The following is a 16,407-nucleotide window of genomic DNA, read 5'->3' on the forward strand; positions in this document are numbered from 1 at the left end:
TTATAAACATTTAGGCTTCGGCTTGCTTGGTGAGCTGCTCAATGTTGACCTTGGCGCTGAGACCACCGTTAGCAGTGACCGCCTCGGGGCTGTCAGTCAGCTGCTGGAGAGCCTGGATATCCTCATTGGTAAGAGTGTTAGAGCGAATAGGACGGAAAGGAGCCGGGGAGCCGGCGTTGTTTGTGAGGAACTGAATATATAGGTTAGCTTGATTCTTTAGTTGGAAGACTTGGTATATGATGACTTACGGAGCTGGCAGCGCTCAGCATCGCAATGAGCGATGCTTGCACCACATCGGCGTGGATACCAACACCCCACACCTTCTCCTTGCTACCAGCTGCGGTACAGTTGATGTATGTGGCAGCCTTCACATCACGGCCGAGACCAATGGAGTGCTCCTTGTAATCAACGACATCGAGATCAATACCGAGAGAAGCAAGGGCTGTAGCAAGAGATGAAAGAGCACCAGAACCGACACCAGTAATGGCGTGCTGGACATTATCGATTTCAATGACACCGGTAAAGCGACGTTTGTGGTTCTTAGTGTTAAGAGCCTTGCCAGGCTCGGGGGGAGCAGGTGATTGCGAGCGGTCGGTGGTGATGTTGTAATCGATAAGGTTGAAGCGTGGGTTAGCCTTCAGGTGGTAAGATTCCTCGAATAGGTGAACGACCTCGGCAGGTCGGAGCTCGCGGTTGGCATCTTCGGTGGCTTTTTGGACAAGCTTGCTGAACTCGATCTGCAAAGCACGGGGGAGATCCAGCTCCAGGCTACGCAGAATGACCCAGGCAGCACCACCCTTGCCACTCTGTGAGTTGACACGAATAACAGCCTCGTAGGTTCGTCCAATATCCTGGGGGTCGAGAGGGAGGTAAGGCATGCGCCACTCGTCGTCGTCGGTTGCCTTGACTGACTCGCGCAGCTTGAAGCCCTTGAGAACTGCATCTTGGTGACTGAAAAAAAAGAGTCAGTATGAAAAGAGCGACTTAGATATCCAAATAAATTGCGAAACATACCTTCCGGAGAATGCAGAGGTAACGAGCAAACTGATGAGAAGTTAGCTTGAGTCTCAATGAATGATTTGAGATAGATTGGAATGCATACCCTCCATATGGCCAGCGCTCATTCACGGGAATCTTATTACTCTCTTCCACAACCTTGATAACAGAGCAAATATCTGAGAAATCAACATTTGGTGTGACACCTTGTGTGTAAAGGTTAAGGGCAAGAGTGACCAAGTCGACGTTTCCAGTACGCTCGCCGTTACCGAAGAGGGTACCCTCAACACGCTGAGCACCGGCCATCTGCGCCAGCTCGGCAGCAGCAACAGCACAGCCTCGGTCATTGTGGGGGTGGAGAGAGACAACAAACTTCTCGCGTTCGGTCATACGTGTGCAGAAGTACTCAATCTGATCGGCGTAAACATTCGGGGTGGACATCTCTACCGTGGCGGGTAAGTTGAAGATGATAGGGTTCTCGGCAGTAGGCTCCCAGGCGGCCTTGACGGCCTCGCAAACCTCGATCGCGAAGTCGGGCTCGGTGTCGGAGAAGGTCTCTGGGGAAAATTCGAATTGCCATTCGGTGCCAGCTTGGGCTGGGTCATCCTTGGTGATTGAACGGGCATACTTGGCACATTGGACGGCCTTTTCTAAGCTTTGCTGCTTGTCCATATTGAAGACGATCTGACGGAAGCATGGGCTAGTGGCGAGGTAGATGTGCAGGATGGCCTTCTTGGCGCCAGTGAGGGAGTCGACGGTGCGGCGGATCAGGTCCTCACGGCAAGGAGCAAGGACTTGGAGCCAGACATCATCAGGTGTAAGACCAGGCTCTTCAACAAGGCGGCGGGTGAAGTCGAAATCGATTTGGGAGGCGGCGGGGAATGAGACTTCAATTTCCTTGTAACCAATTTCCACCAGCATCTTGAAGAACTTGAGTTTTTGTTCGCCATCCTATATTAGTTCTCTGCCATTAGCGAATTTTCATTCTCAGCTGCGTATTGGAAGATCATCGGGATAAATGTTTGATTGTTTACCATGGGATCAGGGAGACTCTGGTTGCCGTCACGCAGGTCGGTTGCCAACCACCGGGGAGCCCGGTCGATGGTCTTGTTGGGCCATTGGCGGTTAGGGAGGTTCAAAGGCTTGAACGGCTTGTACTTTTTGGAGGGATCCTTGAGCCTGTGGGGTTGTTAGAACATTGAATATCAAAAGCTTATATATTCGGGTGGCGGTTATCCCATGGACAACATCAACATACATCGGCATGACGGGCGATGGCGGGGTATCGCGGGGGGAAGAGAAGTATGATAAGAGACGATAGGAGTGTTGTTGAGTATACTCAACCAGGTACACAAAGGGTGAAGAATATATATACCAGGGGATCCAAATGGACGTCGCTCGTTCCTTTTTTAAAATGCAAAAAAAAAAAAAAGTAAGAAGCCAATGAAGCGAAGGGAATTTGTGACTCAAAAAGCCCTCTGGATCGTCGATGACGCCGAGTTTTTCGGCGCCGACAGCGGAGTCACGTGGAGCTCCTTTCGTCACTTTGTTACTAGTTTCTACCAAGTACAGAAGCTGGTGCAGATCGACAATCTAATTGGATAGATTTATCTTTCTTGTCCTGCCCAACTCCTGATTTAGTTATATCTTGTCCAAATCGAATCAAAGCTGCTGCATTATCAATTGATGGCACTGTTGTTCATTTCAACCCATTTCTGTATACAAACCCCTGGAATAGATTGGGCCCCGAGTTCGGAGCCGTTTTTTCTGCTATGTAAATCCACCCCGAGCCTAACCGCGCGAATCTCGCATATCTCGGTCCTCCACGGTGTTACTTCTCTGGTGTTGATTCGGCAACTTCTTTCATGCAAAGAATGTGCCAAAGACGAGAGATATTTCGGATATCGTCGCTATGAAATTGGAAGGGCGTGAAATTGGGTCGAGGCTTCCAAGGCATTTCGTCCAAGCTGTTTCCATGTGCATTCATACATGCACATGTGGATATATGTACACGGGTGTATATCCGTGGATACCTAGTAGGGAGTACGTACTACCTTCTAGGTCGTATGTGTACAGTATGTACATTGTATGTAGAGCATTCATATGTATCAGGTGACTACTACTTACCTCCAGCTAGCCCTTACATAACTACATAGTATAGTACTCAAGCACTACCTAGTAGGTTCTAAATGGTACATAGTTGACCCGTGGACAAAAAATTGAATCTTTGAATCCATACTAGTACCTAGTAGTACTACATGTATATACTGACATCTGGAGGTAGGTACCTCCTATCTAGGCAGTAGGCATAAAAACCTTCAACATTGAAATGTTGGAATCTTCAGATCAATCAATTATCAATACATATGGTCTATTCAATAGTGTACAGTGTCGCTCAGAATTAATTTACAGCCCACTTAACCTTTGAAATGCCTCAAAGGAAGTTCTTCTCGAATTGAACCAGTAATGGATGCACTTCATCCAGCTTAAGCTTCACGGCCCGAGGATTCTGCAAAGCATTTTCACCCAGCTGGGACTGGATTAAAGTCTGGAATTGCTCTGCGCCCACATCAGTCTTGCTCAGCATCTGTCCAGTGACGTCGACCGTGATTCCACCATCGGCCAGGTCCCGCGAGCCAAGAATGAAGATAAGGTTATACTTCATTTGCTTGGCACGCTGAATCTTCTTGCCTAAGGTCTGAGCGCTAGTGTCAACATCCATCAGGAAAGTGGAATCAAGTGATGATAATGGACGCGGTGGCTCGGTGTTATCATTTTGGAGGACTCGGAAGCCAGAGAATTTGGCCGCCGCTTCTTGTGCCTTCTGAATAACGGCATCATCCTGGTTGACCGTCAGGATGATTCCCTGGCGTGGAGACAGCCAGAATGGCCAGTGGCCACCGTGCTCCTCCATCAGCAAGGCCAGGAATCTCTCCAGGGAGCCGAATATGGCTCGGTGCACTAATACAGGAGTCGCAACTCCTGGCGTGGCTGGGTTATAGTCCTCTTCACCCTCCGCAACCTGGTACTCCAGGCCAAATCGTTGGGGCAAGTTCATATCCAGCTGAATCGTCGACAACTGATGAAATTTACCCGCCTGGTCCTGAAGTTGGATATCAATCTTGGGCCCGTAAAATGCACCGTCGCCTTCGTTCAACGCCCATTCGCGACCGGTGCTGTCCAAGGCCTGGCGCAATTGATTCTCCGCATTATCCCACATATCCAACGTTCCAATATAATCTGTCTCGGGTCGGGTTGAAAGCACCAATCGGTAAGGACCTAGTCCAAAGGTCTTCATGGCCATCTCAACAAATCCCAATGCCGATGCAATCTCCGACTTGATCTGCTGCGGTCGGCAGAAAATGTGGCCGTCGTCCTGGTGAAATCGACGTACACGTGTGAGACCCGTTAAAGAACCCGAAACCTCATTCCGGTGAAGAGGACTGAAATCTGCGTAGCGCACGGGCAGTTCGCGGTAGGAATGGTTTTGTGATTTGAAGAGTAGACAGTGGCCGGGACAGTTCATTGGCTTGAGTCCGTAGGGCTCGTCCTCTCCCACTTCACCCTCTGTTTCACCTCTCGCACCGCGCCCTGTCACCTCATACATGTCATCTTTGTAATTTTGCCAATGACCCGACACTTCCCATAGCGATCGCTTGTAGATAGATGGCGTTAGGACCTCGCGAAAGCCGTACTGGAGGTATTGAGTGCGGAGGAAAGTGATAAGCTTGTTGATAACGTGTGTGCCATTAGGGAGGAAGAGAGGAGACCCGGGACTATAGACGGAGGAGGTGAAGAGCTCTTGACTAGTTCCTAGAGCTCGGTGGTCGGTAGGAGGTATGGATTCGACCTTGTTGGCGGCGTCAGCGCAGGAGCAGCGACGAATTGCTGATGTAGACAGCCATTGTGGCCTTTTAGTTTGTAGCTGCAGAGCCCTGTTTGCCACAGGCCTCACGAAAAGGTGTGGTCGAAGTCGAGTGATTGGGCGCATGGTTGTGGTGCAACTGAAAAGCCGTTGGCGTTTTCCTGCCGATCGCGACTCTTCTCTTTCTCCACCGCTTTGCACCGCAGGGCGGAATCAGCGCGCATCGACTACAACAGCTGTTCTGCGACCGAGTACTATATAATCGAGCTTGAATTCAGGCGAGATCGATAGTCCTACCTGATCGCTCTTCTATCTTACTATTTGCGACTCATTATTAGCGCCCATTTTGATTGTTACCCCGCTGAGCGGGTATGTTTACAGTGCCATGTCGAAGCCATCTCCATCTCGTATCTCCGGTCGCTCGGCACTGGGTGATTCCTGGGTGATAGCATCCACGGCCTCGATTCAAGAGACTGATGCAAAACCCCCCACACCGGTCCCAGATAAGGACTCGAGTGATCCTCAAGAACCGACAAGCCCAAGCCCTCAGCCGAGATCCAGACCTGCGCCAAACAAGGATGGCGACGATACAGCGGAGTCAATATCGTCGCTCACATCCTCGTCATGGACTATATCCGGCCCAGAACTCATTATGCCTTCCATTTACGAAGTCCCGGTTTCTGAGGCATCATGGGTTGCGCCTGGTGTTCGCCCCAAAGGCCAATCCTCCATGCGAAAGAGATGCAAGACATCATCAACAACTCTTGATATACAGCAGTCCACCACTGCATCTAGGACCCAAGACGCTGGCTCGTCTGTCCAAACACCACATCAACCACGAAGCTTAATTTCAAAGTTCACAGCGTTCTGGGGAGGTCAAAGTGCTCTTCGCACAGCAATCAACGGCCTTTTAATCGCCTTCATCCTTCACCTATTAGTCCTGCCCGAAGTTATTTATCAGCTTCAAGGCCTCTGCCACCTCCCCGCCATCAAGACCACCTATCCAGAGAGTTGCGCACAACCCAAACCGCAAATTCACCCCTTCTATCCCCCAGTCAATCCTGTCGCACCCCCAGAAGAAGAAAGTATCACATCCTCTCAACAAGGCCTCGAAAGCATCTTCGACACCACCCTGAAAACTCTCTCTCCTCTTACAAACACGCTCAAAGAAAGCGAGTCCATGCTCCGTGACCTCCAGGACAAACTCCAATCGACCTTCCCAGCCGTGCGGAATGCCCTCGACCTCGAGTTCCAAGGAAGCGAACAGGCCCTCCGCGCAGCGGCCTGGGAATTCGACTCATTGCGCGCCGACCTCCGCTCCGCTGTCGATAGTCTGCTTTCTTCTCCGCCAACGCAGGAGGCAACTGGCGGATCCGTCTCGGTCGCGCGCGACACGCGCCTTGCAGCGCAGAACCGCCGACGCGCAGAGTATCTTGATCGACTACGCGCTCAGATCCGCACCAAGGCAGATTCACTAGGCACGCGATTTAGCACTTTAGACGACCATCTTGAGGCCGTGGACGGGATTGTGGCACGGGAAGAACGCAAGGGCTCCCTGCTGACCGCGGCGTCCGGTGGAGAAACATCAGGGCCAAGAACAGGAGCAGGAGGGGGCGACGGGACGGGCTTGTATGCCGTTCTGAACTCGTTGTCGGGCTATGCCTCTTTCGGATCGCGGGTTTGGTCGCGATCGACAGATGACTCGTCAGCTCCTGGCACGGGCTCTGACGATTCTGAGGGGGAAAGAAAGTCTATTCCGCAACCTGTCACGACCCTTGCATTGCTGAGACATGCGGCGACGCACCATCGTCCCGTTGCTGATTCAGTGGCCGACCTGTCTCGACAATTGGGGGATGTCCAGCGTGCTCGGTTGGGCCCCACTTGGTGACTGGTCCACTAAATGTGGGTATTTGGTTTTTTTACCAAAGTGGAGTGAAGTCCCTGAGGGTACTTTTCAGGGACTTTTGATAGGTTCATAAGGGCTCGGGGAGCGGGGTTGCATGGGATTCAATCGAAAGGGGGGGCTGGGGTGAAGGCGAAATCTTTTTAGTTCTTTGGGAGCGTTTTGTCTTGATTGTTTTTAATGTTTTTCATTTGCATTGGACGAGTCATAGCGAGATAGGATTTGATTTTAATCTATTCCGTACTGAGGTAAATTGCAGGACAGAATAAGTGTGATATGTTCTCAGATATGAATTTCCTGACGGTTTCCAAGGTTTGAATCTCCCCTCCAGATGTAGATAGCAGTGGTGAGTACCAAAAGTATTCAGCTTAACTCACCTGTTGACACTTCTTCACTTGGTCTAGTTCAGTATCTTGGAACCCTGGAAACATGAAACGAATGGAACAGATTGGAATCAATAGAATCAACGGAATCAACGGAATCAACGGATATAACTGGAAGCCAAATCAATTACCTTGGTTCAAGAGTATCGAAAGCCACGGAATCAATCCATGAATGCCGACTCTTAACCAATAGCAATACAATTACATCTGAATTACATCTGAATGGATAATGCTCTGGAAAAAAGACGAGAGAAAAGAAAAGAAACTTGCTCAAAGACTCGATCGTACCATGGTAGATTCTTTACCATTTACGTTGACACCTAGGTCAACTGGTATTTACAGTAGGCAAATATACCCGGACTTGGACGATTTTAACCATGGATGAGCAGCAAGAAGTGAGTTTTTCTTTCTTCTTTTTGCTTCTAGAGCTACTATAGACCATGGAATCTCTAAAATTCAATTGGATTTTGTATTATAATTTCAATACTGGACATGTCGGTACATAGTACTAGACCAACACTTGAAGACACAAGTTATCATTTGAAAGGGGCTCTCCGGTCACACTGTTCACAGTCACAATGCACAATGTCATGCCGCTAAGCATTACAGTTCTAAAATGCGGGTTAGCGCAGATGGAAATTGCCCAAAATAAACAATAGCATTCATCCATGGACGGTGACTGGCTGGACACGCGCCCTTGCATGACCTGTCAGGATTGGCCAGGATTCACCTACACTGACACTCGAGACAAACCTTCCAGGAACTAATCAATTTGCAGGGTGAGCTCAAGTCAAGATTACACCTCCCCACTACGTACTAATACAGCAAGCAGAAGAAAAGGTTGATGACCCAGAAGGGAGGAGAATATATTAGTGGTTAAGATCAAAGTCAAGATCTAGTAGATAGTATATAGAGATAGGTACAACATGAGAATCATAAGGCAGGGAAGATACATGACACCATATGAACCGAGGGGGACAAAGATACACAAAAAGCACATGAAACAGAATATCCAATCCAATCCCCTCTCCTCATTTCATTTCCAAAAATGAAACAACCGGTTCCAGCCCAGTGCGGGTTTGCTTCATCAACGGAGGCGTAATTAAGGGCATTGTCATAAAGTCTTTTTTTTACAGCTGGAGGAAAGCAGTGATGAGGGCCAGGATGGAAATGGGTCCAAGGTAGTTGGAGGCCATGTTCACAGCGGCGTTGTAGGTAGGGGAAGCGCTGGCGGCGGTGCTAGAACCGGAGGTGGAGCCAGAAGATTCAGAGCTGGAGCCGGTGGTGCTGGAGCCGGAACCAGAGGCAGAGCCCGAGCCAGCAGCGGAGCTAGAGCCCGAGGTAGTGGCGGAACCGGAGCCGCTAGTAGCAGAGCCGGAGGTAGTCTCTGAGCCGGAGCTGCTGGAGCTGCTGCCAGTGGTAGAGGTGGTAGAGCCCTGGGCGGTGCTGGTGGAAGTGGAAGACTGGGTGGTGGTGGCCAAGGTAGTGGGAACAGTGGTGGTGGTGGTGGTAGCAGACGACTGAGAGCTAGAGGAGGAAGAGGTGGAGGTGGTGGAGGTAGTGCTGTCAGTCTGGCTGAGGGCAGCGGCACCGCCGAGAACAATGCTGTCCATGGAGCCGGTGGTATCGCTGTAGGTGTAGGACTCGGCAGGGTTGGCGTTGGTGATGGACACGGACTTAACGTACATGCTGAAGGGAGCATCAGAGTAGTCAGTCTCGCCGCCAGCCCACTCAATGGTACCCTCGCCGTTGGTGGGGTCACCACCAGCCCAGATACCGATGCGGATACGCATGGGGGTCTGGGGGTAACGAGTTCCGCTGGTAGCATCGTCGTAGGTCAAGGTACGGACGACGTTGCCATCAATGGACCAGGTTGTGGCATCCTTCTGCCAAGAGACGGTGTAGGTGTGCCAGGTGTCCTGGGGGTCGGAAACAGCGTCCCAGGTAGCACGGTTGTAGGTGGTGGTATCACCCTTGCCGAAGTAGTTGGTCTCAATGGTGGTGGAATCACCTCCGAGGGCCTCCTATATATGGTGTTAGAAAGAGAGAGGTAGGAGGTGGGGGAAGAAGAGAAAAGCAAAGCCAGGAATGCGGGGGGATGTGTGGGGGAGATTAGAGGAATGTCAATGCTTACCCAATCGATCTCATCAAGATCATCAGATTCAAAAACGAGAGAGCTGACGATACCGGTACCAGGGGCAGCCTTCATGACGACCGAAACCTCACCGAAGAAGATGTAGAAGTCGGTCTCAATAGTAGGGGCATCACCCTGTTTGGCGACGGTGAAGACGGCACCATTGGAGCCGGTATCGACAGTGCCGGCAGTGGTAGTCCACTGATCCAAGCTCTGAGTGAAGTCGAAGGTCTGAGTTCCGACAGTGGTACCCTTGTCAGCGGGGCAAGTCTTGTCAAGCGGGTTGCAAGTAGTGTAAGTCTGAGCAGAAGCCTGAGCCACAGCGAGGGCGGCGGCCGCGAACTTGATGAGAGAAGGCATTATTGTATAAAAAGAGATAAAAAATAAAAATAAAAATAAAACAACAATGCTCGACTGCAACAAAGCGAGAGGAAGGGTTGAAGAAGTACTGAGCGAGAGTGGGAGGGAGGGAAATGGGAGGAAACAGATGGGATTATAAACAAATTCGGTGACAAGTGGATCGAACCTAGTGTCCCCGGGTTCAGCACAGGCAATATGACTCCACTGTGGTTTTTACACTTTCCACAGTTTACAATACATTGGATCCAAAAGATCCAAAAGATCAAAAAGCAGGAGGCTGAGATCAGGGATGCATCCCCTACTAGTCAAGTGGGGGGGTTCTAGCAGGCGATGGTGATTGGTCCTCGGCGTGGCGGCTTTGCCACAGGGATCTCAAGTGGAGTCAGCGCATGAGCTGCTGGGGAAGAGCGTGAGACATTTGTTCCCTTGGGACCTGAATGTATTTTTACTTGGTTTTTTTTTACTTCTTTTTCCACCTCTTTGTTTCTCTTCTGGAACATCCAAGCCCCTTCTACCTTGGTTCATAAGTTCTCTTATTTTTCTCTTATTTTCCCCTGGCTCTTCCCCTTTGGAACTTTGACTTTGGAACCCCTTTATATCAACTCGAGTTCAGTATATAGTAAACTACCATTTTCTCATAGTAGAATGAGGATCGTCCGATCATCCCGGACGATCATGTTACAGAATACCCAAGTTTTGGCATTTTGGAATTTTGGAATTTTTGTCTTTTCTTACATTTGCCATATGGAGTATGCATCGCCTACATCCGTATCCATAAGCGAGGTCCCTTGTTCACTAGCCTCCCCATTGGATCCCCACCAAGTAGGAAATACCCGATCCGAGACACCGTGAAAACCCACATGTCCTTTATTATGTATACTAGTAGGTTTACAGTTACTTGCAGATGAGCCATCTTTTTCTGTATCCAAATTACGGAACTGAACCTTGGATGGTTATATGGTACGTATTGGTATATTTAGTAATAAGAGGAGCTAAAATAGATTCAAGTCATATGTCAACCTTCGCTTCCAACTTGCCGATTACCCAGCTTATGCGCCCGTGCTCTTTGCTAAATCCGATGCGACCCAACACGGAGGAAGCCGTTCACTAGTTAACTTTGGGTAACTTTAGCGGTGAACCGCCTGACCTTGTGGAAAAAAAAAAAAAAAAAAAAAAAAAAAAACTTGCGGTTATTGTGTTTCTCATTTTTATTTTATCTTTCCATAACCTAAGGGAATTAATAGTCCTAGGCTCTAGCACTTGAGATGTTTGGGTTGAAATGCAGGAACCATTGCTTGGCTTCGGGCCCGAAGATAAAATGCGCACGGGCTATTATGACACAGGTCATTAGTCCAGATGTCATTTTATCTCTTATTGTCTCCTGCACATGTGTTTCACTACTTGGCAACATTGAATATAGACAAGTTTACAGAATAGTAAACAGCGTACATACATCAAAAGCCTCAAAACGTTAGTATATTGTCCAAGCGCAATATTTGATTGATGATATCATATGCGTAAGCAGAAGAATATACCCAAGCTAACTGTTGAAAAATTAGGAAATGGTCAGATGACTTGCTACTACTAACCTTGGAAATAAATGAGGCTCAATGATCCGTGCGCCTGAAGATTTCGGTTCCTGAACCTACTAAGCTCAAAGGGGGCTTACACACCGACTTTCAAATCTTCAACGTTGACAGGTACTCGAAAAAAAAAAAACCGTTTATCAAGTTGGCGCAGAATATAATAGTCATCAGTCTTGGTTGAAATGTTATCTTGCCATCTAGGCTACATATGTACATGTGCTGTACAACCTTCACCTGCAGCCCAACGGGCCCATGATTGGCCCATATTAGGTAACTGCAGCGTCAATTTTGGTTTGTTGATGTTTGACCCCAGTAGACGTGTATAAAATGTATTAGGCAAATGAATACCCACAATTCACCCCCTTGATTTCCACCTTCTATATATCAAGATCATAATTGAAACCCCCCCATGGCTTGCATACCCCAGACCCTGGTGGACCCTGATCCTGTTCGCGAGTCAATCTCACAGATAGATACAGATACATGGCTTATCGGTCCTCTTCTTCTTCACCGGTCTCAGGGTCCATATGACACGTCGACCTGGTATGATCCAGATGACAGTACCAGTTATACACTTTCCAATGCACCCATCCCACCGCCTCCGAGCGTACCTTTACCCACGGATGACCCGAAAATCAAATTAGTCTACGATGCCGGGGATAGCTCTGCGGTTTGGTCGATAGGATACCATGCCTTCTGCAAGGTCAAAATCAGGATCCCCGGCACAACAGCAGAAGCCACAACATTAGACTTTGTTCACAAACAGAAACCCGATTTTCTTCTCCCCACAACTTTACACGAAACAGAGTGCAGGGACCGGTACTATCTTTTCCTAAGTAGAGTTCCCGGTCGAACTCTCGAGAGAGCCTGGCCCACTCTCGATGGGGACTGGAAATCTCACTACGTGAACGCCATAGTGGACGCATGCAAGTTTCTCGAATGTCGAGAAGGCAATACCCTTTGTGGCGTGGATGGAAAAAACGTACTGGAAAACTACCTGATTAAAAACGGAGCAGAAAAAGATTACTCCCCCTGCAATCTCCGCCGGGCATGTGAATTGATGGGTATGGACTGCTCAAAATTCGTGTTCTATCATGCCGATCTAGGGCCGGGAAACATTATCGTGGAGCATATACCCCAGACTGGGAGAATTGGAATTATTGACTGGGAGGCTGCGGGCTTTTTCCCACGGGGATGGATTCGGACCAAGTTTCGAATGAGCAGTGGCATGGATCTGCTAGACTATTACAAACCACGCGAGTGGAGGTCGAGAGTTCAAAGGTTGCTAGGGGCACATGGATATGAGGAGTACGCATCGGAATTTGAGACCTGGTGGCTCTGAGACCAGGACTGCAAGATTTATACCTTTTGCAAGATTGATTGGGCCTGTATGAGTTGATGGCTCCTCAGACGCTGCTTCAACATTTGAATCAATTGGAATCATGGGGAACCCCCGGGCTCAAAGTCTAGATTATATTACCCATGGCTAACTAGCGTACGCCGTAGACATCTATACAAGGTACTCAAAGTCGACAGACAGTGAATAAAAATTTGAAGCCTTTCTTAATCAATAGTAAACTAAAAACTGTACTGTGGTTCGATCGTGAATCATACTATAATATGTTAAGTTAAAATGGCCCCCGCAGCTGTGTTGTTCCCAACACGGCGCATGCCAAAATAGAAAACAAAGTCCTCGGAAAACAAATAAAAAATACAACTCAGAAATCAGAAATCAGATGCCGTTTTTCAGATATCAATGACGACAGGACCCATCATAACAATATGAACAGACTTAGTCAAAGCCTGGCGGTCAGTATTGAAGAAATCATCTTCATCAAAGTCTGCATCCTGGGAGTCGTCATCAGAGTCCCCATCCCGACGAACATGACTGTGGCTTTGACCAAGCAGAGTCACAGAATCCACAACAGCGGCCGTGCCTTGATAGCCAAAGTCACCATCGATCTTCAGCTGACCATCTTTATACTCAAAGTCAACTGTGGATGTAGAATCCTGAGAGAGGGACTCGCCATCATCAAGATACAGCTGACCCTTTGCATAGCCAGAACTGTTCGGTGCGATAACGATTTCGAAGCCACGATGGCGAAGCTCGGTTGTTGTCTTTGCACTCTTAGAGCGGAGGGGGAGAATATACCCTCCACGGATGTGGATCGGAATTTCGGTGATGCCGATATTCTTCAGCGTGATTGTTTGACCTCCCTGAATCTTCTCGCCGGTGTGCCAGTCGTAGAACACTTCCCAATCGCTACCGGGGAAGTACGCGTCGACGGACGTTTGACCTTGGTCCTGAACTGGAGAGATCAGGATTGCATCCCCGTAGAAGAATTGGAGCTGGTTGTTGAAGGTATTCGCATCGTTGGGGGTTACGTAGAAAAGTGGCTGGAGGAATGGCTCGCCAGTCTCGGTCTGGCGGTGGAAAGATGTGTATAGGTAATCAAGCAACCGGTAGCGGATATCGATGACCTTGCGGGCGGCATCCGTAACTGAAGCCCAGCGGTAAAATTCCTGCGGGATACTACCCAGTTCGTTGTGATTGCGGTAGAAAGGGTAAAACGCGCCGAGGGTAGCCCAGCGTGCGCAAAGCTCTTCAGTAGTGTTACCACCAAAGCCGCAGACGTCGGATCCAACCATGGGAATTTGGAAAATGGAAGCAAATTGGAGCATCTGGGCGATAGAGATACGGTACTTGTCCCATTCGCTGCGGTTGTCACCGAGCCTACAGTGTACATAACCAAGTCAAGGTTTGATACTCGCAAGAGGCAGTTTGGGTTTCTTACCAGTGGCCGACATGAGCACCAGCACCGGCGAATGTGCTTCGTGTAATAACCAAGGGTCGAACCGTGGGGCGGCGTAAGAGCATGGCTTCGCGAGATGCGGAGCTCATCACTGTATATATTAGAAATAATGGCAAGTGAAACAAAAAAAAGTCAAGAGACTTACTGGTACCATAGAGGTTATGAGTATCATACTCGGCATACCCAATGCCAGCATGTATGATGTCAGTATCAATCGTTTTGTTGCTCAGAGACCCAGCAGCATTGGCAATCTGATATTGAGGAGAAGTTAGGTCGCGATAAGGCAACCCAACCTTGTGGCCCTTGGTGTCACGATGGTTCAGATTGAGGGATCGCTTTGACGTTGTGGGTCCACCAGGTCCCGGTTGAAAGTCCTTGGGGAAACCAGGTAAAGGACGAGGTGGAAAACGAGCCATAGGAGGAAGTGGAGGAAGGCCGTTTTGCTGTGCATAATCTGCCGGGTCCTTGCATGGCCAGGAACAGAAATTGGAGGCTTCGTTCATATCAATCCATAGGCCATCAATATTAATGCCGCTCTCTTCGTCGAAGAACCGCTGGAACTCGCCATTCCAATAAGCCTGGGTCTCGGGGTTGAACCAGTCGGGATAGACAGCCACTCCTGGCCAAACAGCACCTATGAAAGTTAGACTTTGTTGTCCTCATAATAGCTTCTAAGATAAAAGTACCTTGATAGACGTTGTTCTGGTCACGATAGAGAAAAACACCACGCTCTTTGCCTCTGAAGAAAGCACCATTGTCTGGCAATCGCGTTAGAATCTTTACTCTTTCCGATTCATTAAAATATACGCACCACTATCACTGATAGCCGGATCAACCATCACAATATAATGCTGGTCGTGTTTGTGGAGATAGTTTACCAGCTCAGTCATCTCTTCCAATGGGAATCGCACGGGATCCAGGGTAAACACTCGGCGCTCATCCATGTAGTCAATGTCCGTCCACATAGTCTCTAGCGGGATATGCGCACGGCTGTAGTTGTAGACAACTTCAGCTACCTCATACGCATCCTGGTATCCATATCGGCATTGATGGAACTAGATTAAGTCAGATTAGATGTCAAATTTTCCGTGTCATCAAATGAACTTACACCAAAGGACCAGTAGCTCTGCATGGCAGGAAGGCCAACAATCTCCGAGTACTGCATACTCACATCCTTGGGGGTCGGACCCGCCAAGAAATAGAAGTCGAATACACCTCCCAGAGTATTGTATTCCAGGAACTGTCTGCCATCATAGGACTTGTCGATCTTGATGTCCATGCCATTGGAGTTCAAGAAGAATACGCCGTGAGTACCTGAACTCCCGCGATGGTCCACATAGATAGGGTGGTTGCCATACAGGTTTGTGCCGGCGGGAATTTTATAAGCATCACGGCTCCATAGAGTGCGAGTGTAGCTCGTAGTTGGCAAGCGCAGTGAATCAGAATGCTCACCCAGTCCATATAGATTGGGATCATCGGGAAGCCAGGTGCGCAGATTCAGATACTGAGTCTCAAAGACGATGTTGGTGTCAGTTGTGTCAAACAAGACCTGATCACCACGGAGGACTCTGAAGCTGAATGGCTCAGGCTGGTAATCGAAACGAAGGACAGAGTTATCACGGTGAGTGCTTTGAGAGGAGGGGCGAGGCAACACAGTTTCAGGAACTTGATAAACATCTTCATCGGCGTCCTGAATCAAAACATGGAGCCGATTGTCTGTTTTTTTTTTTAAAAAAAATAAAATTTGAATTGATTAGGTACTTGTTCTTCCTCAAGCGAGGGAGGTAAGGGAACAAGTGGGACTTACCGGTCTGATACTCCACAAGCAACGAGAGGTTTGGCAGATCAGAGCCATACAAGTTGCAAGCATCGTTAGCCAAAACCAAGTCAGCAGTGAGAGAGCTGTCATGTTCTTTAATGTTGACGGCTTTGTAGCCAGGGCATTGATCAGGACCATCGGTTCGAGGTCCAATGACTGCAGCGCCCACAATGGACGCCAGAAACAGAAGTAGTCCCCGCATGCTGACAGCTCAACTGCAAAGCCGTTGAATGATCAGCAAGGGGAAGAAACGTGGGGTGTATCAGAGTTGAAGTAAAGTGAAGAGACCAGGCTTCTTGAGTTGTGAAACAGAAGGGATGCAGAGGGATAAATTTGGAAGAGGAAGAGGAAAACGAAGAAGACAAAAAAGAGCTTTGGAAGAGGAAGAGAATGATTGGCAAGCAAAATAAATGACAAGTTCTGATCCTCAATGGGTTTTCTGCAAGGCTAGTAGTATATAATACCAAGCCCGGTGAGTTCTAGATCATGCCTCAAGCTCTTCGTTTGCTCATTTCCACCTCCGAGAACTTTTTCTATCTACTGCAGGT

General features: G+C 48.7%; 6 protein-coding genes across 6 annotated transcripts; 2 read left to right on the top strand and 4 right to left on the bottom strand.

Moving 5' to 3' along the window:
- Nucleotides 1-10: 10 nt before the first annotated feature.
- On the bottom strand, nt 11-2,262 carry N7466_001300 (2-isopropylmalate synthase; the record flags this gene model as incomplete). The annotated part of the gene is made up of 6 exons (XM_057160698.1): nt 11-190; nt 249-951; nt 1,015-1,044; nt 1,103-1,947; nt 2,031-2,175; nt 2,255-2,262. 6 exons carry the CDS (start codon nt 2,260-2,262, stop codon nt 11-13), a joined length of 1,911 nt encoding a protein of 636 aa, XP_057026946.1.
- Nucleotides 2,263-3,430: 1,168 nt separating this feature from the next.
- Nucleotides 3,431-4,987, bottom strand: N7466_001301 (threonine--tRNA ligase MST1; the record flags this gene model as incomplete). Its single annotated transcript, XM_057160699.1, has 1 exon — nt 3,431-4,987. One exon carries the CDS (start codon nt 4,985-4,987, stop codon nt 3,431-3,433), a length of 1,557 nt encoding a protein of 518 aa, XP_057026947.1.
- A 259-nt stretch (nt 4,988-5,246) lies between these two features.
- N7466_001302 (uncharacterized protein) lies at nt 5,247-6,749 on the top strand (the record flags this gene model as incomplete). The annotated part of the gene is made up of 1 exon (XM_057160700.1): nt 5,247-6,749. One exon carries the CDS (start codon nt 5,247-5,249, stop codon nt 6,747-6,749), a length of 1,503 nt encoding a protein of 500 aa, XP_057026948.1.
- A 1,528-nt stretch (nt 6,750-8,277) lies between these two features.
- On the bottom strand, nt 8,278-9,641 carry N7466_001303 (glycoside hydrolase family 16 protein; the record flags this gene model as incomplete). Its single annotated transcript, XM_057160701.1, has 2 exons — nt 8,278-9,171; nt 9,282-9,641. The coding sequence occupies 2 exons, from the start codon at nt 9,639-9,641 to the stop codon at nt 8,278-8,280; spliced, it is 1,254 nt and encodes a 417-aa protein (XP_057026949.1).
- Nucleotides 9,642-11,636: 1,995 nt separating this feature from the next.
- N7466_001304 (uncharacterized protein) lies at nt 11,637-12,569 on the top strand (the record flags this gene model as incomplete). Its single annotated transcript, XM_057160702.1, has 1 exon — nt 11,637-12,569. The coding sequence occupies one exon, from the start codon at nt 11,637-11,639 to the stop codon at nt 12,567-12,569; it is 933 nt and encodes a 310-aa protein (XP_057026950.1).
- Nucleotides 12,570-12,973: 404 nt separating this feature from the next.
- On the bottom strand, nt 12,974-16,061 carry agdC (putative alpha-glucosidase; the record flags this gene model as incomplete). The annotated part of the gene is made up of 7 exons (XM_057160703.1): nt 12,974-13,961; nt 14,023-14,131; nt 14,186-14,674; nt 14,727-14,798; nt 14,852-15,095; nt 15,149-15,756; nt 15,848-16,061. 7 exons carry the CDS (start codon nt 16,059-16,061, stop codon nt 12,974-12,976), a joined length of 2,724 nt encoding a protein of 907 aa, XP_057026951.1.
- Nucleotides 16,062-16,407: the final 346 nt, after the last annotated feature.

Source organism: Penicillium verhagenii, assembly GCF_028828195.1.
Source record: "Penicillium verhagenii strain IBT 33310 chromosome Unknown utg000002l_segment0_segment0, whole genome shotgun sequence".
NCBI lineage: Eukaryota > Fungi > Ascomycota > Eurotiomycetes > Eurotiales > Aspergillaceae > Penicillium > Penicillium verhagenii.